This window comes from Haemorhous mexicanus, chromosome 22, assembly GCF_027477595.1.
Source record: "Haemorhous mexicanus isolate bHaeMex1 chromosome 22, bHaeMex1.pri, whole genome shotgun sequence".
In the NCBI taxonomy this organism is placed as follows: domain Eukaryota; kingdom Metazoa; phylum Chordata; class Aves; order Passeriformes; family Fringillidae; genus Haemorhous; species Haemorhous mexicanus.
In genome coordinates this window covers 9,376,509-9,401,180 of record NC_082362.1, presented here as the reverse complement: position 1 = coordinate 9,401,180, position 24,672 = coordinate 9,376,509, and the positions used below count along the sequence as shown (strand labels likewise).

General features: G+C 53.1%; 1 protein-coding gene across 6 annotated transcripts in view; it reads left to right on the top strand.

Annotated features, from left to right (window-relative positions):
• BCAS3 (BCAS3 microtubule associated cell migration factor) overlaps positions 1–13,112 on the top strand; it is a 298,303-nt gene extending 285,191 nt beyond the window's left edge. For 4 of the 6 annotated variants that reach the window (XM_059865710.1, XM_059865709.1, XM_059865714.1 and 1 more), the window contains one exon: positions 12,247–13,112. In XM_059865710.1, the coding sequence (XP_059721693.1) occupies positions 12,247–12,395 (149 nt within the window). In that variant the 3' untranslated portion in view covers positions 12,396–13,112. The remainder of the gene's footprint in view (positions 1–12,246) is intronic. The other 2 variants (XR_009489142.1, XM_059865713.1) reach the window with 1 other exon arrangement.
• Positions 13,113–24,672: the final 11,560 nt, after the last annotated feature.

The following is a 24,672-nucleotide window of genomic DNA, read 5'->3' as shown; positions in this document are numbered from 1 at the left end:
GGAGGATCTCAGTGATCAGTGGAGACTCCCAGGAGCATCCCTGTGGGATCAGCTCTGGTGGCTGCCCCCAGAGGAAGGAGGGTTGTGGCCAGGTCCCTGGCAGTGCTGGGAACACTTAGTCCTCCTTGAAGGATATATCCTAATTTGTGGTATGAAAAGATTAGCTTTCCTCCCATTCCTAGCCTGCTGTCTCCCCACCATGGATAATATATAAAACAGTAGACTTTTATTCATTAACATTTATGGGAAAATGTTAATATTAAACTGTAAGTGAAAAGCCCCATCTTATTGAATTCTTCTGCTGTGTTATTGGGAGCCTAATTTCATTTTGCATTTAAATAAAAACCAGATGACGTTCAGGACGGTCAGGCGAGCATTCTGTAAGTGAGAATTTATCTTCCAATCTGGGTAAACAATGTCTCATCATTTAACAGTTATTATAAATAATGGGGTTTTAAGCACTTTGCTGGGAGTTCATATTGGCTCCACACGGGTTGCACTAAGGGAGAGAGAATTTCAGTGACATCTTCCAGGCATCCGGTGAGGAGGAATCATATCCTGAGCTCCTTCTCAAGCTGCAGTTTTCATCCTCCTCTGGTTATTATTGCTCAATATTGTGTGTGCACCATCCACTGACCAAAAAAAAAAAAAAAAAATGAAGAGGAAGGAAAATGACAAATTGGTTGGAAGCATTTTGAAAATGAAGAAACCCTGTTTGAAGCTTCCCCATAAAAGGGGAATGTGTTCAGCCCCCTGCAGATGTTCATGCAGGTAGCTGAGCCTCCAAAAGGGAGATTCTTTCAGTAAAAATGGGGCTGTGTGAAAGTTGTCTGTTCACAGAGAGTGAAAAGGATGTTGAGGCAAAACACAAAGACAGAAAGATGATAGAGCAGCTGCTTTTTCTGTGTTTCTGCTGGTGCCCTCTGAAGTGACATCACTGGTGGGTTTATGCTTGGGGACACGTGAGGCAGCTTATAAAAAGAGTCAAAACTGCTAAAACAGTAAACAGCTTTCCCCCACTCCTGCTGCTTCTGTTCTGCTTTTCAGTGCTGTCCTTCCATGGAGGGGGCAGCACTTGGTGCTCTCTGGCTTTGTCTGTGTTCCTCAGACCCTCCAAGGCATTTCCCACCACAGGCAGGGGCAGCTTCCCTTCCATCTATCCTGCACCCTGGGCAGGGGGAATTAGCCTTCCATGCAGGCAGGGGGGAATTTTAGGAGCAACTGTCTGCTGTTGTGGAACGATCCTAAATTTGGGAGCTGCTGATGCTGGCTGGTGGCGTGTCACCTCCCTGAGCCCACCCCAGCCCATGAACTGCCTGCTGCCTTTTTCTGTGTGACCCCTTTCATACCATTTTCCAAAAAGACCCCCACAGCTAAAACACCATCTTCTTTTATTTGTTTATTTACTTGTTTGGGATATTTATTTGTTGTTCCCTTGGTCACTGACTTTCTCAGTAAGTGCCCAACACATGAACTCAGTGTTTACACCAAAACTTGATGGTGTTGTGTAAGACAAAGGGTCAGTATCACTTCTCTGACCCTTTCCAAAGATGTTTTTTGTGGGAAGGCTGCAGGCAGGAGCTGCCCTGCTGCCTCTGCTCCAGCTCAGTGGCATAACAGGGGATCCAGGAGCCAGAGGGGCTGGGGGTGGAGAGCCCTGGGTGGGGTGGGTGGCATGGAAATGGTGGCATTTCCCTAAAAAGATTCCAATGCCCTGTGTGGTGGAGGAGGCTTGGACGTGTTGCTGTGCTGGAATTCTCCTCAGGCAGAGCACAGCATTCCCATGGCTGGCATCTCCCATCTGTTCCCACGTGCCACAGCTGTTCCTGCTGGGTGCTCCCACCTTGTCAGGTAGAAATGACATTTGGAAGCACAACTCAAGAGCCAAATTAACCTTGCAGCCTTCCTCCCTCACCTGCAGCCAGGGAGGAGCAGTGGGAGGTGAATTGTGCAGGGACAGACCCCTAATGTAAAATTTGGGGTGCTTTTTGTCCTCTACTCAGAGCTACTTTTCTCCACACCCTCTGTAAAAAACTCTTTAGATTAAATCATGCCAGGACTGTGTTGTCTCTTTGGTTTACCTTTTGGAAATGTGGCTGGTCACCCACCAAAATGGGAGCAGAAAATCTGCAGCAGAGCACAACATGAGCAGGTAGTTCTGTGAACTTCACTGCCAGGTGCCTAAATACAAGGCAGAGCCATGATTGAAATTGCATTTTCTGGGGGATGTGACCAGAGGAATGCCTTGGTTTGCCATTAGGTTTTTCAGGTTTCACACAGAGTTACCTTCCACCAGCTCCTCCACCAGCTGCAGCTCATCCACACGTTTGTAGGAGTGCAGCTACAAAGATGGAGTGTAATAGAATCAATGCTTGGAACAATTTTTAAAATATGACTTTCAAAAAGCAAAAACATTGCATTTACTATTTCCAGCTGCCTTCTGGTTTCAGGAGCACAAATGTGAATTGCTGTGTTCAACAGCTCCATTAACAAAGGGGCAAATTAAGCTTTGAGTGCCATTTTTCTCAAGGCTCTTTCATATTTATGTGTAACATCAGAATTTGGAGCTATATAAATAAGAGAGATTTTTAATATATATATATATATATATATATATATATATATATATATAATTCTATATTTTTAAATTTATATGTGATTATGTATATTATATATGTGATTTTATATATACTATTTCTAAATATATTATTTTTATAGAGATATTGATTAGATATAGATTAGATATAGATATAGATATAGATATAGATATAGATAGATAAGATTGAGAGCCTCAAGCAGCCCTGCAGGAGAGAGAGCCCACAGGACTGGGCTGGTGTTTTTCCAGGCTGGGCTAACACTCAGTCAGGGTAGAGCTGTGATTTTAAGGGAATGGCTGCAAGCTCTGAGTGCTTTATAAAATTAGGGCTGTGTTTACAAAGCTGGTCTGCTTGAAGCAGCCATGTCAACATCATCTGTTAAAAAAATTGAGTGAACAGACTAAATAAATTGCATTTGGAGCTAGGATGGTTTGGGTGGGTTTGGAGCTGCTGTGACACTGAACTACTGCCAGGGGAGTGGGAGGAGGAGACTGGTCCTGAACTCCACCTGAGCTCTCCCAGCTCAAGAGCCTTGAACTGTTTAGATGAGCAGCCAGGGCTGAGGCTGTGGTGACATCATTTCGTGAGTTTCAGCAAAACTCTCCTGATTTGGACCAGCTGAGCATCTGCTCCCCCCCAAACTTTTTAACTTTTCCTTTGAATCAAACCCAAATTCCAGTCTGGTCTAGCTTCCTCCTCAGCATCAATCTGCACCAGGGGAGCAGCCCAGAGCCTCTCACTGGCCCAAAAGGCCACTTTGTGTCAGAAGCACTAGAAGTTGTGCCAGAATGGCTTTGCTTTGTAATCCTATACTTTTAAAATCAGCTCAGCAGTGCATGTGTGTCAGAGCACAGACAGCACATGTGGGAGCTGCACAGAGGCACTCTGAGCACTGAGTCCACCCCAGGGCTCTCTTCCTGCCTTTCAGGAGGCCAAATGCTGAGTGGCATCACAGAGACGAGAGAATTAGGTCTTAGATGGGAAAGGAACTGAACTTTGGAGGGTCAGGTGTGAAATTCTCATGCAGAGTGTCAGCAGTCACTGCTCAGACCCCGAGGTCATCACCAGGTTTGTGGGTTTGACCTTCAGGCAGCTTTTCCTTACCCAGCTTTTTCTCTGGAACTGTTTGGCTGAGCCCAGGGAGGAGGAGGAGGGACCCCCAGCACTGCCTGAGGGCTCCTGGCCATCCCTGTCCTTACCTCTGGGACACAATCTGTGTCCTGAGACTCGAGTGGCTCCAGCTCTGGAGGGAAGAGGGATGCTCAGATCCACACCTGCTCTGGATAGAAGATGTTCCAGGAATAGGAGCATTGCCTCCAGCATTTCTGAGCAATATCCCCAGAGTTCAGTGGGTGCAGGACGTGGTAGGTGTCACAAACATGCATTTTACTTTGGATTTGTAATTTCCTTCGTGGAGCAGAGGCTGACAGAGGGGTCAGTGTTGAGCAATCCAAGGCACTCCCATAACCCTGGGAATGAGAGCCCAAACCCAGGAATTTTAATACAGTGTTTTCTCTGCAAATGCTTTTGGTCTGATATACACAGATGTGCTGCTTGCGTAACCAAAGATGCAAGATAGCTCTGCCTAAATGCATTCAAAAACTTGTCCCCACATGCTGGCTGGCACAGGAGATCATGTATTCCACACAGGGTATCTTACAGGAACTTGGAGTAGCAGCACAGTGAAACTTTCAGGATGGGGTAAGGGAGAATTCCTTTGAACCCAAGCACCTCTGGATATTCATTCAAAAACCTCATCTGTCAATCTTGCACAAGGAGTTGTAGGCTTGCAGGATGTGATGGGCTACAGAAATTATTTTCTATTTGACTGTCATAGCTTTTGAGATTTCAAAAATCTCTGGCTGGCTGAAATGGGCAACTCATCCTTCTGAAGAGCCATTTATGTAGGAAAACATCCTAAACCTCTTTACAAAAATATACAGCTCTAGGAAACTTGAGATTATTTTTTAAAAGCCCTGGAAGTCATTGTGAAAGTGCCTATCTTGAAGAATATTCTCCCTCTAAATACCAGTCCTTTATCTGGTGCACTTTTAACCTTCCATAAAATGCTCAGAGTCAAGTCTGGCCAGATGCCAGAGTCTTGGGTCTCCTACTCCATGGGCTCAGCTCACGTGGAGCTTTCTGGGTGCTCTTTTTAAAGGAGTAAACAACCTGTTCAGAAGTTCTTGCAAGATGTTTTGTCCTTTTCTCACTGATCTCTACGTACTGAAGCAGACCTGGACATTCCTGTAAGCTCAGCTGCCCTCCCTGTTTTGCAAGTGTTGAATTGTTTGGCATCCCTGCAGTGAAATCAGGCACTAGAAATGAGATTTGGGCTCTCAGAGGGACTCTGATCTGTTAACAGGCTCTGTCTCCATTCCCCTGGATCTCTCCTTCCTCCTCATCTCCTTGCTGGATCCTGCCACCTTTGTTCCAGGGTGCCAGCTTTCATCTCCAAGTGCATGGCATGAGCCAGCTCTGGGTGCATTCAGCACTGGAGTTACTGTAAGGCACTTTGACAGTAACTGATATTTTACATAGGCCACTGAATCCTGATTTCACAGAAGTTGCTCAGGCAGTGTTTCCCAGTCTTCTTTACTTGCAAATTTAATGGAGGTGCTTTTGTGGCATCTCAACATCTTTCAGGTTGTGACAGGATGAGACAGTTTTAACACAGGAATTGATTTTCAATGCTCAGATGACACAGTTTGGGGTTTTTTTTTTTATTTCCTCATCTGAAAAGAGTTTAAAATCTCTTTTGTGAAACTGCTGAGTTTATGAGAAAGAAACATTTCTGAGGAGCAGGTGTGTCAGGCTGTCCCCCAGAGCATGGCAGGAAGTCAGTCCCACTGTGCTGCCAGTGCAGGTGAACAAGGCTTGGGGCAGAGAGCAGCTTTAACTGACTTTGGAACACTATCATAATGAGCTGAAATTGTAATCATAGCAATATATAAAACTGGGCAGTGACTTTTTGCCTGTGCTCCCTCTGGAAAGGCACAACACACATTTGCCCAGAAATTTCATCCATCTCAAATCAAAACCAACTCGGAAAATTAAGGTTTTTAATGAGGACTCAGTGCTTTCCTTTCACTGCAATTGAATATTAAGGATTTTTGTTCATCCAAATCCCCAAAAGCACAGGTTCCCTGGGGGTGCAGTGCCCCCCTGGGGGTGCAGTGCCCTCCCTGCCAGCAGATCCCCAGAGCTGCCAGCAGGGCTGGAGCCCCTCGCTCCGAGCAGCCAGCAGTGGTGCTGGAGATGGATTATAATTAGAGCTCCCTCGTTAGCATAATTGCATCTCATAAAAAAAAAAAAAAAAAGGGAAATACTCAAGAAAAACCTCCAAGTGCAGTAGCAGCAATGTAATTGATGTAATTTCCCAGTACCCTGATATTTCCTCATCCCAGGGTGGTTTCCCACCCCGCATCAGCTCTTGAGCTCTTCTCCACCTTGGGTGTCCCAGCAGCAGCTCCTGCTGCCCTGGGCACGGTGATGATGCTCAGAGTGAACGTTTCCTGCAGAAATAGTGCCAGAAGCACCCAGCAGAGTTTGGGAGATGTTGTCTGAATCCTGAGAGATGGAGCCTTTCCGTGTGCAAGTGCCCGTGGGAGCTCCTGGGGGGAGCACATCCCGCTCCCTTCAGCAGCAATCAGGGAAATTAAAATGTTTAACTCACCCATTCACTGGGGAGCGTTGTGTAAATTACAAACAGTTTAAGAGATCCTCAAGACTTCCATTGTGTTAATACAAATTGCCTTTTAGCGTTCCCTTTAAATAGGGCCCTTTTGAGTGAGAATCCAGATGGCAGAAGCTCCATAATTATTATTCATTACAGTTAATAAATAACACTCGGGAAGCCCCAGTCGGTTCTGCAAGTCCCCTATGACGGGCATTGTGTAAATGTGAGGGTGAAAAAATAGTCCTTGCCACAGAATCTGTCAGGATTTCAGTCAAAGACAAGGAGCCATGAAGGGCCCTTGTGTGTGCCTGCCCCAGATCATGGACCAGGCTGGCATTCCCAGAGCTCTCTCGGCAGGGAATCTCCTCCAAAAGGAAAGGGAATTGTCTGTGGTTCCAAAAAGAGAATTTTTGCCTTTTAGCTGTTTGTTCAGAAGCCCCCGTGGATGAGGAGAGGTGGGTTTGGTGAGCAGCACCTTGTGTCTCTGCCCCAGCCCTGGAAAATTCCTGTCCCACATCCTCATTTCGGGAAGGGGCCGAGCGCATTCCCCCTCACGGCAGAGCCTGAAAAGTTCTCCAGAATAATTGCTGTGAATGACAGAAATGAAATCGAGGAGATTCGAGCTCTGCTGGCCATTACCCCACTTCCTGCATTCCCACTTGTTAATTGTCTAATTCCTAACGAGTCTGATAGACTTTCTGATGCGTGCTCGCTCCGACGCTTCCTTCCCTCCCCTCCCTGGCCTCATCCCTCACCAGAGACCTTGTTCCTTTAAAAATGCCATCCTTAAAAATCAGAAATACTCAGCCCAGCAAAAGGAAAAGGGAACTTGACATTAGTTGAGCTTGAAAGGCTTGGTGCTGTGAAAAGTGACTGACGTGTGAAAAGAGGCTACAATTAGTTCTTTCCCCGAGCACTCTCCCATTCAGTGCAGGGTCACTCCTTCAGCGAGCTGAGGCTTTGAGGGTAATGTGTTGTGACAGTTTGAGATGATGAAGAATAATTCTTGTATTCAGAGTTGCTGCCGCTTCCCCGCTGCCCTGACACATCAGGCTGCTGTCATTGTATCACTTATCCCGGGCAGCCCCTCCGTAGGTAAGAGGAAAGGGTCAGCTCCTCCAGCAAATGATTTGGGATATTTTGCAGCCGGGCTTAAAGAGGGGAAGGCAAACAGAGAGAAAGGAAAAACCATTAGAAGAAATAATAATGCACTGGAGAGGAGATTTTTGAGTGGACATAAAGGAGATACCAGGGCTTCGAGTGGACCACTACAGGAGAGCAGGGCTAGGAAAGGCAGCATAATTTATGAGTGTTCCGGGCAAAAGAGCCCCATATAGATTTTCTTCAGGCATTGAATTAATGTGCCCTATAAAATGGTTTCACATTTAGGCTTGGCAGGCCTTTGTACCTTGGATTTGATGGGCTCCTTTGACAGTTCCTGGAGCTTTCTGGAATGGAGGGTGCAGCTGGACCTCGAGCAGCACTGCTCTCCCAGACCTGCAGACCCCAGGCTGTCCCCAGAGCAGCTCCTCCTCCTCTTCCTCCTCCTCCTCCTCCTCCTCCTCCTCCTCCCTCCACCTCGGCAGCCAGCTCAGGAGAGCAGCGTGGCTGGGGCAGAAGAGTGAGGCACAGCACAGGCTGGCTGCAGCATGGCAGCCAGGAGTATCAGCACAGAGAAATGATTCCTGCAAGGTTTCCTTGCCAGTTCCTCATGGAACACCCTCCACAGTGCAGGGCAGCCATGCCAGGCTGGAGCAGCCATGCCAGGCTGGAGCAGCCATGCCAGGCTGGAGTAGCCAACATCTGCTCCCAGCTCCTCTGATGCCCCAGTGCTGCCCCAGAGCTGTGCCATGAGAGGGGATGGCTGGGCCAGGCACTCAGCATGGCCACTTGCCATCCCACACCAGCAGCCACGAGGATTTTCACTGCTGCTGCTGCCTCCAGCACGGTGGGAAGTGTGTGTGTGTGCCCTGAAAATCCCGTTTCTCTGGGACCCTGGGTGATGCCAGCAGTGCCCATTACTGTTACTGTCAAAAGCGCAGGCAGGGCTGTTCCCAGCTCCCCTGAAGTGACTTTCTCCTCATGGCTTCAGCAGATGTTCCAGCTCCTTCACTTTTCTTCCCTTTTTTTTTTCTTTTTTTTTTTTTTAGGGCAGGCAGGACTTTGTGAGTCGTTTCCTCCGGGGACATGGGCAGGTTTTAGTATTTACGTTTCCAGTATTAGCATTTATTTGTATTTGTGTTTGTTTTTCACGGGCTTCTGAAAGCCTCAGGGAGCCATTTATGGGGCCAAAATAATGCAAGTGCTGGTCTTCTCACAGTATTTCATTTCCTTGATGGTGGAAACGCTACAAGAAGAGCAGGTCTCATGTTATTTTGACCCCATAAATAGCTCCCAGAGGCCCCTTTCTTCCTTCTCCCACCCACTCCCCCCCAAATCAAATATTTAGGTTTCTGCAAAGCCTGACTTCTCAACCCTGGTTATCTTGCTTCAGCAGAAGCAAATTGCAGTTATTACAAAATAGCCAGGGAGTCTATAAGGCCGAATGGGTTTTATATGATGCACAATTTGTTGGCTACTGTACAAGTTCATTAAAGTGTATCATAAGAGGTTGTTTTACTGGTACATTTAAGGAAGTTAATACATCTCGACAGTGTATGCATGGGGGAATGCAGATACAATAACCCTCAGACTTGCTGGGGCCAAGTCCATTGCTGGCCTAACTCCACCAGAGGGAAGGGAATCACTGCCTGGGCAGCCCTGGAGTGCTGCTGCTCCCTCATCTGCTGCTCTGGGCTCTCCTGCCACCCACTCCCCTCCTTCCATGGGGATTTCTCCTGTTCTGTGTTTTCCCAGCACGGAGGATGTCAGTGCTCTGACTGTGTGACATCAGGTCCTTTGGCTGTCCCATCCCAGGGTGGCTTTGGGGACCTGTCTCTCCTGACACCCAGCAGCCCCACCCTGCAGCTCCTGCACTCCCTTGGTCTGTCCAGACCTATGAGAAACTGTCCTGCAGTTTTCCCTCTGCCACAGGAAGGGTGTCCCCATGCCATGGAGCCATTCCCAGTCTTGTCTGTGCTTCCCATGGGAATCTCATTGATGTTCCTCTGCTCTGCCCCAGTCTGCTCTAAGGGCTGGGATGAACAATAATAATAATATACACTGGATTTTTTAGTATTATTATTTTTTATTAAAGAAAGAGAGCAATTTGGGGGAGCAGAGGCAGACGTGCTGCCTGTGGTGCTGGGGTCAGCTGTGTGGGCAGGTGGTCCCTGGTGACCATGTCATGGCTAATTGCCCCCCTCGTGTGACCCAGCCGTGCTGGAGAGCTAGCCAGGGTGAGGGCAAGAGCCCAATTTCCTGAGCACGGCAGAGCTCCCTGTGGCAGCCAAGCACTTTTCCAGGGCTTCCTCGGGTATCAGAGTACACTGCTCGTCTGCCTGGCTGGGTAATTAGTTCCAGAGTGAGAGCTGGGCTGTGTGAGAGCTCTGGGACTCGTGTTCCGTGGGGAGTGTGTGCCCAGGGATGGCAGCTTGCATGTGGGGTTTTAGCCTGACACCCCCTAACCTAGATTGGGCTGGGAAATCCCCTCCTGTCCCTCCTGCCCCTGTTTTTTGTCCCTCCCCATCAGGAATGGTCAGGTTTTCCTGCCTGGCAGCTGCAAGGGGAGCTCAGGACAGCTCGGAGCTGTGGGGCACAGCCAGGACAGGACTCCCTCCCTCCCTCCCTCCCTCCCTGCAGGCTCTGCATCCCTGGTTTCTGGTGCCTGCCTTTTCCCTGGCTGGCATCAGTCTCTGCAGTGCCACCCCCTGGCAGGCCCCGCAGAGGTGACAGGAGCTGCCAGCTGCAGGAACCCTGCAGACCCCAGGAAAACCCAAACCCCCCCAAATCCCACCCGGGCAGGGCACAGGGTCCCACACCAGGCACTGAGGGAGGGCAGGAGCTCAACCCCAGGGACAGAAACAGCAGCCCCAGGAGAACAGAGCTCCTCTCTCTGTCCCTCTCCCTTGTCCTGCTGGAAACACTTTGCCTGGAAATCAGTTCTAGGTGGAAAAGAGAGTGGAATCACCCCGGGAGGAGCCGTGCTGGGGATTGGGGAGCCCAGCACCACTGCCCAGCATCCCCAGCTCTGACGTGGGACCTTTAAGCAAAGCCAGCTGTGTGCTGAGGGAGATGAAAGCCCCAAATCAGACAGGATAAGCACAGTATTAGTGTGGGATACGCCACTCATTTCTGATTTAAATTACTGGTTTTACTTCCTGGACTCATGGGAGAGTGAGGATGTGAGGAAAATGAAGAGGTTTAGACATGGACATTCCTTCAGCAGATACTGGCAAGAAATGGTGATGAATGCAGCTGAGGTCATTACCAGCCCTGCTTTCGGGGTGATCAGCTTCCTGCTGATTTGTTTTCCTTGTATCCTGGGCAGATTATCTCTTTACAGGTTACCTCCAGGATGAGGGATTAAATCCCACAGCCCTCACTGCCAGGTGTGGGCAGGGCTGCTGAGGGGAGCAGGGCAGTGCCAGAGGATGCTGGGCTGGGATGCCTTTTGGTTTAGGGAGAAGCTGACTTCTTGCTGTTCCCTGCACTTTGGTATAGACCTGTCCTTACCAGAGTCCCACTGAGGCAAAGGGCTGCTGTGGTGTTTTCAGGGGGTTAAATACCCCAGGTGGGGCAGTGGAGGTGCAGGAATGTTCAGCAGAGAGCAGAGCAGGCACTGCCCCTGCAGCTCCTGAGGCTCCTTTCCACCCCAGACAAGTCTTACATCGAACCAGAGAAAGGTTTGGGTGGGAAGGGACCTTAAAGCTCAGCTCATGGCACCCCTGCCATGGGCAGGGACCCCTCCCACTATCCCCCATCCATCCTGACCTTGAGGATTTCCAGGGATGGGGCAGCCACAGTTTCTCTGTTCCAGTGTCTCACCTCCCTCGCAGGGAACAACCATTTCCAGTATCCCATCTAAACTTCTCTTCCCATTTAAAGCCATTCCTCCTTGTCCTGTTACTCTGTGCCCTTATAAAAAGTCCTTCTCCAGCTCTCCTGCAGCCCCTCCAGCTCCTCTTTCCCCCTTGGCAGCAGAGGAATTTGCCCAGAACTCCTGTCCTCACCCCATCCCCTCCAGCCCAGGCTGCCCAGACCAGCCCTGCTCGGGGTCTCACATCACAACTCCCCAGAGGATTTCTTGTCTCCTGTCACCACTGTCACCCTGGGGGAGGATTCCTGTGCCATCCCTGGGGCTCTGCCTCCCGTCCCTGCTGAGTGCTGCCAGGGGGGTGCTGCACGTGGCCACCGAGTCCACTGCAGGGTTCAAGTGGCTCACAGAGAGGCCAGGGCTGGAAACCATGCCCTGCACACACAGAAATCCTCCTGCTGGGAGATTAGGGAGCACTGAAGGCTCCTGGAGGTCAGAGAGGGGATGGCTGGGCGGGTGTGACCAGGAGAGGGAGAGCCACAGCCAGGCTGCTTTCTCTTTTGCTTTGGGGCACGGCTGAGGAAAGGGGATGTTTTCTCTTTGAGGTGAAAAAGCTGAGTTGTTCACGTCCATTCGGGCAGGATGAAGGGCTGTGGGAAGTCCTGGTGTTCCCAAGGTGGGGAATGGCAGTGGTGATGCACTGCTGGTGCACACTCTGCCAATGAAAGATTTTCCATTGTCTGCACTTGTCCCCTTCATACCCTGCTCAGTTCAGCCCTGAGATCCCCACCTCGGACCCCTGGCCCGTCCTGCCAGGGAAGGGCAGCAGGTAATGTCTCCATCTGTGGCTCAGCTGAGCTGGGAGCCCAGCTGGAGAGAAGTGGAACCAGGAGCTGGCGTTCCTCAGGAGCCATTCCCAAACCAGCCCAGGAAAGGACGATGAGCAAATGTTAGAGCAATGCAACAACAAAGGGATTTGTCAGTAAAGCATCTGTCTGACGACTCCGGGGCTTTATCCCAAACACTAACCAGGAGCTGCTCTCTCTCCCTTGCAGAGCTTCAGCGAGAGGGAAGCATAGAGACGCTCAGTAACAGCTCGGGCTCCACCAGCGGCAGCATCCCCCGCAACTTCGACGGCTACCGCTCCCCCCTGCCGACTAACGAGAACCAGCCGCTGAGCCTGTTCCCCACGGGATTCCCCTAAAGCCGCCGCCCTCAGGGACACGTCCAGCCAGGGGAAGGAGCCTCTCCCCCCATCAATCCCGCTGTGTCTGTCACCTGCCGGCTCCCGGGATGGTTCTCGTTACCCTGATGAATATTGACGACTCTTAAACCTTCCTGAAGCATCCTCATGAAATCTTGACTCTGTGTTCCTGTGCAATACGAAGAGGCTCCATCTTCAGTCCTGATAGCTCTGCAGCTTCTTTTCTTGCTGTCTTCAGGAAGAGGTTGGGTGAGGAGAAATTCTCCTAAGCCATCTTGGGTCAAGCACAAGGTTTCACAACTGTTCTCTGCTTTTTTCGTGCTGAGAGATGAATCTCTGTCAGTCAGAGGAGCTCTCACCATTTGTGAAAGTGCCGAGCATTATTGGATGAACTGGAGAGACTGGAAACTGGAGGACTTTCTGTGGACAGGGTTGATGATGTTATTCCTTCCTCATCGTGTCTCCTTGCTGCCCTTCTTCCCCTCTGATACTCATCGATGCCAGGAGTATTACCAATGGAAATGTTCCTTTTTGTTCTTTGGAAGAATTCCCTCTCTCGCTCCGATTTTCTTCTAGTCATGTATTTTAGAAATGTACTTAATTGACTAATTGCAGTCACGGATTTCTCATATTTGGTTATAAAAGTTGTTCATTGGAACTCAGATTATCTGTCCAGAAATGCATGTGTCATTGAATAAATCTAAGTTAAACAAGAAACTGCTTAAATGGCAATGTTCATGGAGTGTTACTGGGCTGACTGTGGGCTTTGTGTATCTCCCAGGACCAGACTCTGTGTGTATTTACTGACTTGAGGGCTTTAATTAAAGCCATCAGTGGCTGTTATGCAGCCAGTCTAGCATGGTTTTGCCTCCCCATTTCCTTGTCCTCGTGTGCACAGACAGGATTTTTAAAAAAAAGGTATTTAGGTGGTGTGCCTTGCACCTACCTGGCTCCTCTGCAAACCAGCACCCAGCTCCCTGCTCTGCTTGGGGCCCTGTTTCTTCACCCCACTGATTTCAGTGGACAAGGACCAGGTGCAGGAGGCAGAGGCCCCCATTTCCATCCATTCTGCTGTAGGATCATGGACCAGAGGCTGTGCAGAACAGCCTGAGCCTCTGCACCCTCCTGAACGTGCACAGTCAGAGCTAGCACTGCATAACCCTGCTGATAAAACAGTTCTGGGCTCACACATCATAACCACACAAATTCCTACATCTCAGCCAACTTGTGTCTAGGAGCAGAGGGAGATGGGGCTGTCAGCTTATGAAATTTCCTTCCCACTACTTGTTTTTAATAGAAGCCGTTTGAGTCATGGCAGGGAGAGGAAACTATCTAAACCCACAAATCTTACAGCTCCAGCCAGCCACACCAAGGGATGCAGAACCAACCACCCTCTTCCTATTCCATCCCCAAACACCCAGTTCAGTCCTGGGCTTGGTTTGGGTTGGTTTTGTTTTTGTTTTTTTGCTTTTGACTGTAACACAGCCACTCAGAAGGTTTTGTTTTCTTCAGGCTTGGAAACCGCTAATAAAAAGCGAGAGTTTACAGCAATAATTTCAGTTTCTTGCTTGGTTTTCAGTCAGTCTCTTCTCAAGCAAAAAAATAACTTCCTTGGGATGAAATCAGAGGAGAGTTTTGCCTCTAAGTAAGTACTTGCAGCTCCGGCCTGCTGGCTATATCTGCTGTAATGTTATGTTCCTTTTTGTCTGTAAAATAAAGGCTTGAAGTACAGGGCTGAGGGCAGGGCTGGCACCGCGGACAAACGGGACCGCAGGGTCAAGTCAGTCCACACCAGTCAGGGCTTTTAACACAGTTCAAGCCAAGGTCAGCTCCAAAAGTTCAAACAAAATCCAGATTAGCACATACAGAAGGGATTGTGTTGTCACCGTGATGCTTGTTTCCTTTCAGGCTTTCCAAGGAGCGGGGAAAGGGACAAAGTTCTCCTGGAGGAAGGAAGGAGGCTCCTCTCCCTCCTGCCTGGGACAGCCTGGCTGCTTCTGGCTGAGCACACAGAGTGGGATAGCACATAACACGGAGTGGTGTCATTGCAAATGTATTTGTTGTTGGCAGGCATTAAATCACTTTTTATAAGTGCTGCAATATGGCCATGTGGAAATTCCCAGTCTGCAAGAAGCTCCTTTGAATCAGGATGTTTTGTTTAAAGTGGGGGGGAAGAGATTCAAAAAAACCCTACAAACTGGGGCTGTACCAAAATATTTTCAGTCTGGTTCATTGAAAAGAATGTCCTAAATTCTCTGCTGTTGATAGCCCTGTAGCCAAACTGTTAAGAAAGACTGGAGCCTAAAAAAAAAATAACAAGCATTGCCATGAGGTGGCTAATTTAACTTTAATTTGATACTTTCACAGATGACCCAGCAGAATAACCACTGAGTTCCAGCTCCTCTGTGAGCCAGAGAAAACTGAGTGTGTTGCAGTGATGACTGTATAGGATCTGATTCATTGATAACTCCATGAGGTCTGAATTATCACTAACCCCAAGGTCTGTAGGGTCTGATTGAATGATAATTTTATAGGATTTCATTCATGTAGGATCTGATTCATTAGTAACTCTGTTTAATGCAGCACATCCCTGCACTGTGTTCTTCACTCACACCACACTCCTGCTCCCACCCATGGCCCTAAAAGCCCCCACTGCAGCTGGGTGCCCTTCCTCCTCCTCAGCCTCAGCAGCCAAACGAGAACTCGTTTCCAGGCACCAGGAGAGAACATTTCTGTTCCTTGGTAAGTCCAGAAGCTTCTCTTAAGGGAGGTTCACCCCTGGCTCTACCAGAACCAGGTTTTCAGTCTAGGAACTTGATCCAAACCCCACTTAAAAGCAACCAGAGGCTCGTGGTCTTTGCAGGATTTCGGGCGAGCGGCTCCTGCCGCGGTGGAAATTCTCCAGGTGAGTTTCTGACACGCCAGGTTCTCAAGCACAGCAGCTGGCAGCCCAGCAAGAATGTTGTGCCATGATATAAACCAAAGAGCCCAAGAGACACGGGGACTTGCAGGTTTTTAAACTCTTTCCAGTAGTTGTAAGCAGAGGGCTCCTGCTGAGTTCAAAAGGCAAAACATCTCATTTAAAGTGGGGCAGACTGTATATCACTCTGGGCATAAAGTGGGGCTCTTCTATTAAAAGTTGAGTTCAGATTTCATGAATTAACATGAAATATTGCTTTCTTATCCTGCCCTCATTTCTGTGATACACACACGCGTGTAGCAGGCTGAAATCGTGGGAGGGGGACCTTGGGCTGCTTGAAAAGGAGTGGGAACTCAGTGGTTTTCCATCGTGACAGCTTGGAGTTCAATGAAATCAGATCTCAGGAGCAGTCCAGGGCCTGGGTGTGACCACCAGGTTTCCTGGTGCTTTGCAGAGCACGTGGAGCTCAGGGTTTGGTGGCTTTGCTGGGGATGCTGAGCCCTGCTGAGCCCCAGCCCAGGCAAACCCCATCCTGTCCCTCTGAGGGGACAAACTCTGGTTTGTCCTGCCCTGAGCAGCATTCCCCAGGCCCAGAATATTTGCTGGGACAAGGCAAAGGACTGGCCAAGGGCAAAATCCTGCCAGGATCTCCATCCTCCTTCCTCAGCAGAGAACCCAGAGCAGAGTTTGGCAAGCACACTTTGCACCCTGTGAAACCCCTGCACGCTGCTCCCCGTCCTCCGGGGGTAAATCCATGGTGCTCTCACCAGGGCTTCCTCAGTAACTTTTTGAGCATCCAAACCACGTCTGCGCCACGTCTCTACATTTATTTTCTCACTCCTTCGCTCTGGCTTGTTGCTGTGCAGGGTAGGAAAGTTTGCGCCATTTCCTGTTGTCTTTCCCTTGTGCTCCTGAGATATTGTAAAAATGTTCGGTATCCTCCAGTAGGTTGTAATCACTTCACCCTAATGTTTCACAGCTGCTAAGTGTAACTTTAAACCCGACCATTTGAGTGCTTACAATTAGCGAGTCAATGGGGCTGAGATCGGGTCTTTGTGATTGCAAAAAGGAGAAAACGAAACTTTTTTTTTTTTCCCTGAGCTTTAATTGGATAAAACGGGAACAAAAGTTGCGGAGACAAGGGTTGGTGGTTTTTTTTTGGTGTTTTTTTGGTTTTTTTTTTAATGCAATAAATGATTAGTGGCTTGTGTGCTAGGAAAAAAATAATTGGATCCACTGCTTGGCCTGTTTCACAGATGGAAAAGGCACCGGGACAAGCATTTGTCTGCGGCAGCGCCTGTCCCGGGGACGGCAGGAGTCCCTCTCCGAGCTGCTGGGAGCAGAATGGGGAAGGGAAGGGGTGAGAGGTTCAGCTGTGCCCCTCACCTGTCACCTGTCCCCTGTCACCTGTCCCTGCCCCGCCCAGCCGGGCAGAGCATCCCTCGCTCCCGCGGTGGAGAACGGGGGCAGTTCAGTCTCCCGCTGTCCCGGGACATTCAGTGAACCCCGGTGTGAATTTGGGCTCCGGAGTCCTCCCAGCCCGACAGGTGAGACCTCCTCTGGCTGATGTCGCCGGGTTTGTCCCCTCCGGCCCGTGCTGGGGACAGGTTTCAGTTATCCCACAGATTCTTTGCCCGGTGGGAGCGAAGGGCAGGACGGGCGGGCTGCGAGTCCCCAGCGCCGGGGCTGGAGCAGGGGCACGGCAGGGACATCCCTGTCCCCCCCGGCTGCCCCCGGCTCCTTCAGCTCTGTCCAGGGCACTGCTGGGCATGCCCCATGTCCCCCCGGCCTTGGGGACACTCCTGGCTGTGCCTGGGCATTGACACTGTCCCATCGATTGCCACCACCCCTCCCTGGGCTCAGATGTCACTTGAAGCTGTGCATCTGTCAGTGAGTTCCCAGGCTGAATTTTTGCCTTTCTCGGGAGTTTCTGCTGCAGGAAATTATGCTAAAATAATGGCAGCAGGGTCAGGGGCTTGCAGCATTCCCTGTCACCTCCATCTCCTTCCCTCCATCACATCCCTGGGGATGGGCACCAGGCAGGGATGCTGCTCCCTGGCAGCTCCCCCTCCAAGGAAAGCATTCCTGCCACCTGATCAGAAATACTAATTAATAGCAAAGCCCTGGTCTAGATCAAGGAGGAGGCTCTGAATTTTCTTGGGAACTTTGTGGTCTGAAAGGTATCTGAAAAATTCCCTAGCACTCAGCCTATCAGTGGGTCAGTTATACGGTGAGCACCCGCACAAAGTTAATTTCTAATTTAATACAATGTTAAAAGGTCGTCAGGTTAAAATCTAATCTATAAACGAGACGTGAAACGTCTCTTTAATAGAAACAAGTATTGCTAACCAGTCCTGGCTCAAACCACAGGCTGCTGCTTCTTTTATAGGATATAATTATTTCCCAGTGAGTATTTACAATATTATTACAGGACATTATTAAAAGGTGATGCCACTGCCCGTGTGGCAGCTGAGCATTAATCCCACTCCCATCCAGCCCCTCTCCCTCAGGACACTTTTCTGGAGAGGAGGGAAGTGCCAGCTCGTGGGGCCATGGGAAGAAGGACAGGGAGAGAACCGACTGTATTTTCCCTTCAAGGTGGGGTTGTGGGAGCAGGGACATCCTGATGTGCTCTGGAGGGAGCACAGCACCTCTGCATCCCCCAGGGAGGAGGAGACTCTGCTGGGATGAGAAGGGAGCGATGGGCGAGTGCATTCCTTCCTGAGCAGCCTGGGGAGAGGATTTGGCAAGGGTCTGCTGTGGGCTGGAGGCTGTGAACCACGTTCAGAGCAGCAGCTTGGTTCAAGCAGAAAACCAGAGAGAGCACCTGCAGCCGGGGGTGAGGAGCTGGCCCTGTACCCCACTCCCCATCCCACGACCTCCAGTGGAACGGCCAGGCACATCCCACTGCCTCTGCTCCCATGCCAGGGTGCCCACACTGCAGCCACCTCCAAGGTACATTGAATTTTGCTCTTTTTGCTGCAGCCACCTCCCAAGGTACATTGAATTTTGCTCTTTTTGCTGTCGAAAGGGGAAAGTCCAGCTGTCATGTGGCAGTGATGCCATTGTCCTGCCCGGGTGACTGGCCAAGACTGTGAGACTCCTGCTCCTGGTAGTCCACAGTGTCCGTGGGAGCTGGGCAGGATCAGGGCTGCCCTTGCCAGGCTCAGCCAAAAACCACCATGTGTCACCCTGCTGTGGGTCACACCATCAGCTTTGCTGTGGGTTGATTTTCCAGGAGGAATCTCACCAGCTCCAAAAGCTTGGATCAGAGTTCTGAGCTCCCCTCAGGGCCCGTGAAGCCCAGCAAGGAGGGGTTTTCCTAAAGAGGAGCAAGATTTTGATGGGAGCAGGTGAGCCCCACCACAGCAAGGGCTGGAGGGGAGTGTGAGGTAATTAAATATAATAACTGGACCTAAAATGGAGGCACAGGGAGATGTGCTGCTCTGAGGCTTCCAGGGATGTGTGAGCTCTGCTCTGGCCCTCCACTGGCCAGGACTCTTTCCCTTCCTTTCCCTGGGTTTTCTGGTAAATTCTGCTGCTCTCTGTAATTGAGAAAAGCTGCTGCTGAACATCTGCACAGGCACTGTCCTCTCGGAGCGGCTGCCGGGGCTGCGAGTGCTGCGCTGCCGGCGCTTTGATGTGCGGGTGATTCACGGCTCGGAGGGGCCGCCCCGCAGATGCTGCCCCTGGGTGGGATGGGATGGGATGGGATGGGATGGGATGGGATGGGATGGGATGGGATGGGATGGGATGGGATGGGATGGGATGGGATGGGATGGGATGGGATGCCGTGAGGTGGGACAGCACCTGCACATCTGTACAAACAGCAGCCCCGTGTGTGAAGCCCCTCGTGCCTCCTCGGCAGGGCACAGGGTGTGACCTCCTCGGCTTCCCCCACCTGCAGAGGAAGCAGGAGGCGCCCAGGAGGGCCGGCTCAGGCGCTTCCCTGCATCCCACCGGTACCTGGAGGGCAGGGGATGGGGCTGCCCACGCACGGGCCACCTTGCTGAGGCCAAGGGGAGGGAGCAGAGGCGCAGGCAGGCAGAGCCGCAGCCCGGGGAGCACAATCTGTGGCCTTAATCCCGGCGTGTCCTGCGCGCTCTCAAATCCCCTTCACTTCAATGAGCGCTTGGAGTGTCAGGCCCGCGCCGGGCGAGACGGCACGCGGGGCTGGCGGGGAGGATTTGCTCAAGAGGCACTGTTTTTAAGGTGAGATTTGAAGGGTGGAAGACAGATGGCAACTGGAGAGGACAAACGGATCAAGTGAAGGGTTTGTTTTCAGCGTGGAGGGGAAAACACAAGGGGGAATTACTGCTGGCCACAAAATGGGGGCGATTAATACCTGCAGCAGCTCCAGCCTTGCACTCAGCCCGGTGAGCCGGGACCCTCCCGGGCACCGCGGCGGAGGCAGCAGCGGGGTTTTGTCTGCGGGGATGAATTGGTCCCAGCGCCGCTCTGAGTGTCCCCAGACAAAGCTGGGAGAAGGGTTATTAGCCAGCCGGCGGCCCCGCCATTGTCCCCACTATCTTTTCTTCCCTTTCAGCCTCCCTCCCCGTGGCCCAGGTCTCAAAGACCATGTGTCAAGAGATTAGTGACCTGCGGGAAGGGCAATTGCTTGCTTTGTGCCGGCAGCCCGGCGTCGGGCTGTTATTTACTTGTTATTTGGTGCTGCCTGAGTTGAGGTATCCATGGAAAGCACGCCCTGGAGAGCAATCTGCCAGCACCGCCGAGCTCCTGTGGGCGAGGAGCTGGGAGGCTGGAAAAGAGGGGCTTGAGGGTTTCGGCATGTCTGCCCGTGCCAAAATCCCCAAATTCCCCAGGATCGTCAGTGCAAGAGCCCAGCACCTACAGAGAAGTGAGGAAAAATCTGGGCAATGAGGAAATTAAATTAAGTGCAGAGGTGCCCGGGAATGGGGCTGGATGCAGGGCTGAGGCGAGGCCTTGCCCCAGAGCAGTTGGAGTTTTCAGATTGGTTTTAAGAACTGAAAGATGGGAAGAGCCTGTCCTGCCTGCAGGGGCATGTTCCCTCTCTCTGCCGCTGGCTTGGAGGAGCACTGGGTTTTGGAGGAAATGTAAATCAAGATTATGAGAGTTGGCCCTTCCCTGCAGTGCTGGTGTGCCTCGAATTTGTCCATGGTGAAACACCCAGGAAAGGGAGAGATGCAATGAAAAGTGTTACTCCTGCCCAGGACCAGCTCATGATTTATTCTGGCTGGTTTTATTCTTTGGCCAGTGAAATGCTCTCTCCAATAAACACGAGACAGTGATTTTCTGCAATTCTAAAAGTCAAACCTAGACCAAAACCACAACTCACGTGACGTGGGACCAGCGGCGTCAGATCCTGCTTCAGATGTGATTCCAGACAAGTTCCCAGATCCCGTCTGAAGCAAACAGGCCAAGATGTGAGACCCTGTCAGCTCTGCCCACGCAGGGCCGGCTCACTCATCCTTCCTTTGATCCTCCAACTTCTGCCAAACTCCTGGCCCCAAACAGGGAGAAATGGGATTCTGGGGACCAGGAGGGCTGAGTGACCCTCGTGGGGCTGGGGGCTGCCCTGTGCACCTTCCCACCTTTCAGAGGCAATGGGAGGGGAAACCCACCAGGAACTGTCTGAAAATTAAAACCAGCAAGGGAGAGAAATCGGGATGTCCCCTGTCCTCAAGGATTTTGTTGCCCAGGTACACGCAGGGTCCCCTCCTAGAAGGGGACTTTTTGGCCGACTGGGGAGGTTGCATCGTGCGTGGAGCACCCAGTGATTTTTTTTTCTCTGCTCCCAGAACCGCCGATTCTGTCGCTTTTCCCTGTTCTCCGGGACGTCTCAGGCTGCAGCAGTCGGGCAACCTCTACCCGGCCGCTCCGGCACTGCAGCACAACGACCCCAAATCCTCGCTGTTAATCCAGAGAGGGAGCAGAGGGAGGACCCCAACGGCATCATTCTATCAAATAACGCCGTTTGCTGGAGCTGTTGGATTTGAGAGAGGAGCCCCGGCTCGTCCCTCCCGAGACCGGCTCCGCTCGGGGAACGCGGGCAGACAGCGGGACCCCGATTATCGATAGGAGCCGATAGAGCCGATAGGGCCCCGAGGGGACCAGGGGACAGCGGGACCCCGATTATCGATAGGAGCCGATAGAGAGAGCCCCCGAAGGGACCAGGGGACCCGGGAGGAGCAGCGACACCGAGCCCGGGCTCCCGGCAAGGAGCGTCCCGACGGAGCGGGGCGGGTCTGCGGCTCCGTTTCCCGGCAGAACCGAGCCGCGGTCACGCGTGGCGGCGGGCGGGGGGTGCTCGCCCCCGGCCCCATCCCATGACGGCGATGAGGCGGCGATAATGCCATTAGCCCGGGATTACGCGCCCGCGCCGGGATGTGACACACTTTCTCAAATGGAAGTTTTTTAAACAGAAGGATTTGCGCGATCCCCCACCGCGCCCCTCCATCCCCATCCCCGCACCCGTTCCTGTCCCCATCCTCGGTGCCAGCCCGGGTTCCAGGCGGGTCCCCTCGCTCTGGCACTGCCCGGACCGGGGCTCCCGTCTCCTTTTAAGGCAGCGGGCTCGGTGCGGGCTGGGCGCCGCGCCCCGACGTGGAGAGCCCCGGGGGCGCGGGGCTGGAGGGGGTCACTCCGCCCCCGCGCAGGAAGAGCGCTCCGTAACTCAAAAACAATAATAAAATAATTTAAAATTCAATTAAGTGCAGGTTCACAGCTCAAAGTGGCTCGGTGTAACGGGAGGATGGAGGATGCGTGTGTCTCCTCCCGGCCGGGCCGGGGTCACTCGCCGCCCGCCCTGCCAAACAGGCTGGGAAATGTGTTTATAAATTGTTCAAACTCTGGATAAACTTCAGCGGCGTTTGTGTCTGCGTCTCCCCGCATGTTGTTATTTTCCAGAAATCTGGATTACTGGAAATATTTTCTTTAAAGCTGGAGAGAAATCTAAACAGTCTGAGGGCAGGGGGATCTGGGGGGAGCGGCCCGGGGGCTGCCGCGCTGGCGGGGCTCCGCGGGGTTCCCTGAGCACCCAAGGGCCGGGCAGCTCCGCAGCCGCGCAGCCGGAGGAAAAGCAGGGTGGCGGTGCCGAGGCTGGTGTCAGAGCGAGCATCTCTCTCGGCAGCTGTCGAGAAAAGGGCATCAGCGGGGCCCCGGTGCCCGGCGGCCCCTCCCCGTCCCCTCCGGCGGGCACCGGGGCACGGCGGGGGAGCGGAGTCGTTTTCCCGGGATCTCCCGGGGCTAAGGGGATTCCCACCCCGCCGAAGGGTGCCAGGGGAGAAGGAAAGGAGGGGTGTCCTCGGCGCAGGTGGGTGAGATCAAACGAGGACAGTTCCGTCACACGTGGAGTTCTTTTTCTCCCTCGGTGGAGCGGAGAAAAGGGGCTGCGGAGCTGCTGGGCTGCGGAGCCGCCCTCGCCTCCTCCCCGCCGGCCCCACGGCCCAGCTGAGGCTGTAGGACCAGGTCGGACCGGGGGACGCGCCCCGCGGCTTGGAGGACCCGGTTTCCTTCGGGACGGAGGAAGCTCCCTCACCCCGCACCTGCGGCTTCGCTCGGGGAGTTTCTGACGTCCCCAGGTCTGTCTGTCCGGCTGCTCCCGGGGAAGGAGAGCGGAGCCCAGCCCTGTGGCACCGTGTCCTTCCCCCCATTCCACGGCCTGTTTCTACCCCCATGTGGGAAGGTGCGAGCAGCCGGGCCGCCCTCCCCAGGGGCCCGGGGGTCTCCTCTTGCCATGGCATCACTGCCGAGGATGGGGGGGCGACGGGTCGCCCTGGGCACAAGAAAACCCCTTTTGCCTGGTGCACCCGTCGGGGGGAGCGCTCCCCGGGGCGCGGGGTCGCCGCAGACCGGTGGAGCCGGGAGGAGGGGAAGGCGGAGGCTGGGCTGCTTGTGAGAATTGTTATTTTTCATCAATCACCCGCAATTTGTGTAAGTGCCCCGGACAGGACACCAGCCGTCCTGCTGGCTGGGGTCACGGAGACAACACAGCGATGGAGAAGAGCAAATTGCATTTGCTCACCAGCTCACAGATCCAAATTACGGCCCTCGCATGGCGCGGGGAAGAGAGCGAAAGGTCCATGTGACATGAGGGAAATATGAAGGACTTTGACAGGTCTTAAACGGCCTGGCGCCAAGGCCTAAGTCTACCGGCTAAAAATAGAAAAGGGATGATGAGTGGAGATGGGCAGAGATGAAAGGGGAAGAGCGAGCGGGGCCGCGATGCGGGGCGGGTGGGGGGCGGGGGCGGCCCGACGGGACGGTTTCCCCGGGCTGGACCGGGACGGATCCCGGGACGAATCCACGGGACAAGCCCGGTCTCCATACGCCCGGCCCGGGGATTTGGGACCGGGCCCGCGGGAGACCGGGACGGCTCCCAGGAGTCAGGCACGACGGCCCCGAGCGCTGCAGCACCCTGGGGCAGGTTGGAACACCTTCCCTGGCAGGGGACTGCGCGGGAACAGTCCTCGGCCCCGGCCCCGGGGCACAGCTGCCCTCGGGACGGGAAGCGAGGCCGGTGCCTCCTCTCTCCCTGCCCAGTGCCCGGTCACCGACGGGCGATGCGCGGGCACGCCCGTCCATGGGCGCAGGCTCCTGGCTCGTGTCCGGGGCCGCGAGGGATGGCAGCGCAGTGGGTACCCCGGTCCCCGTTGGCCCCCGGTCCCCGTTAGCCCCCCATCCCCGCAGCCCCGCCGGCGGCCGTCGCTACGGAAGGTCGGGAGTCGAGGCTGTTCTGGATCGGTTTTATTCTGCAGGCGAGGCCGCCTGCGGCGTTACAGCGGTGCGGGGGCGCGGGCGGGGTGCCGGCCAGTGGCCAGGAGGACAGGCGACCTTTCCCCGCGGGGACACGGCTGCTCCAGGCCCAGAAGGACCGGGCCTCGCGTCTTCCCCCGGAGCAGAGAGCGAGGTGTCCGCGGGAGAAACGTCCTGGCGTGGGGAGATTCTCCCCGAGGCAATGAAAGGCTCCACTTTTTCCTTGTGGGATGGGGGGGAAATTGGAAAAAAAAAAAACCCACAAGCAAGCCCCACTTTTGCCAAAGCTGCCGTCAGCAGTTTTCCACGGCGGCGAGGAAGCAAAGTCCAAATTGGGTTTAAATTTCAGTCCCCGTTGCCCGTTCAATGGTCAGCGGGACCCCCCCCTCGGGCGCGGTGCGGGGCCGAGCGCGGTGCGGGCAGAGGTGAACCTGCCGCGGGACGCGGGGCAGGTGGAGATCGGCAGCGAGATCCCCCGGGATGGGGATGGGGCTCCGCCGGGGGCTGCGGGCCGGGGTCGCTGCCAGCAGGATGAACCGGGGCGGAAGAATAGAGAGGAGAAGTCGGGATGGGAAGGGGACACCTGAGGGTACCCGCATCCCACCCTGCGCGGGGAGCAGC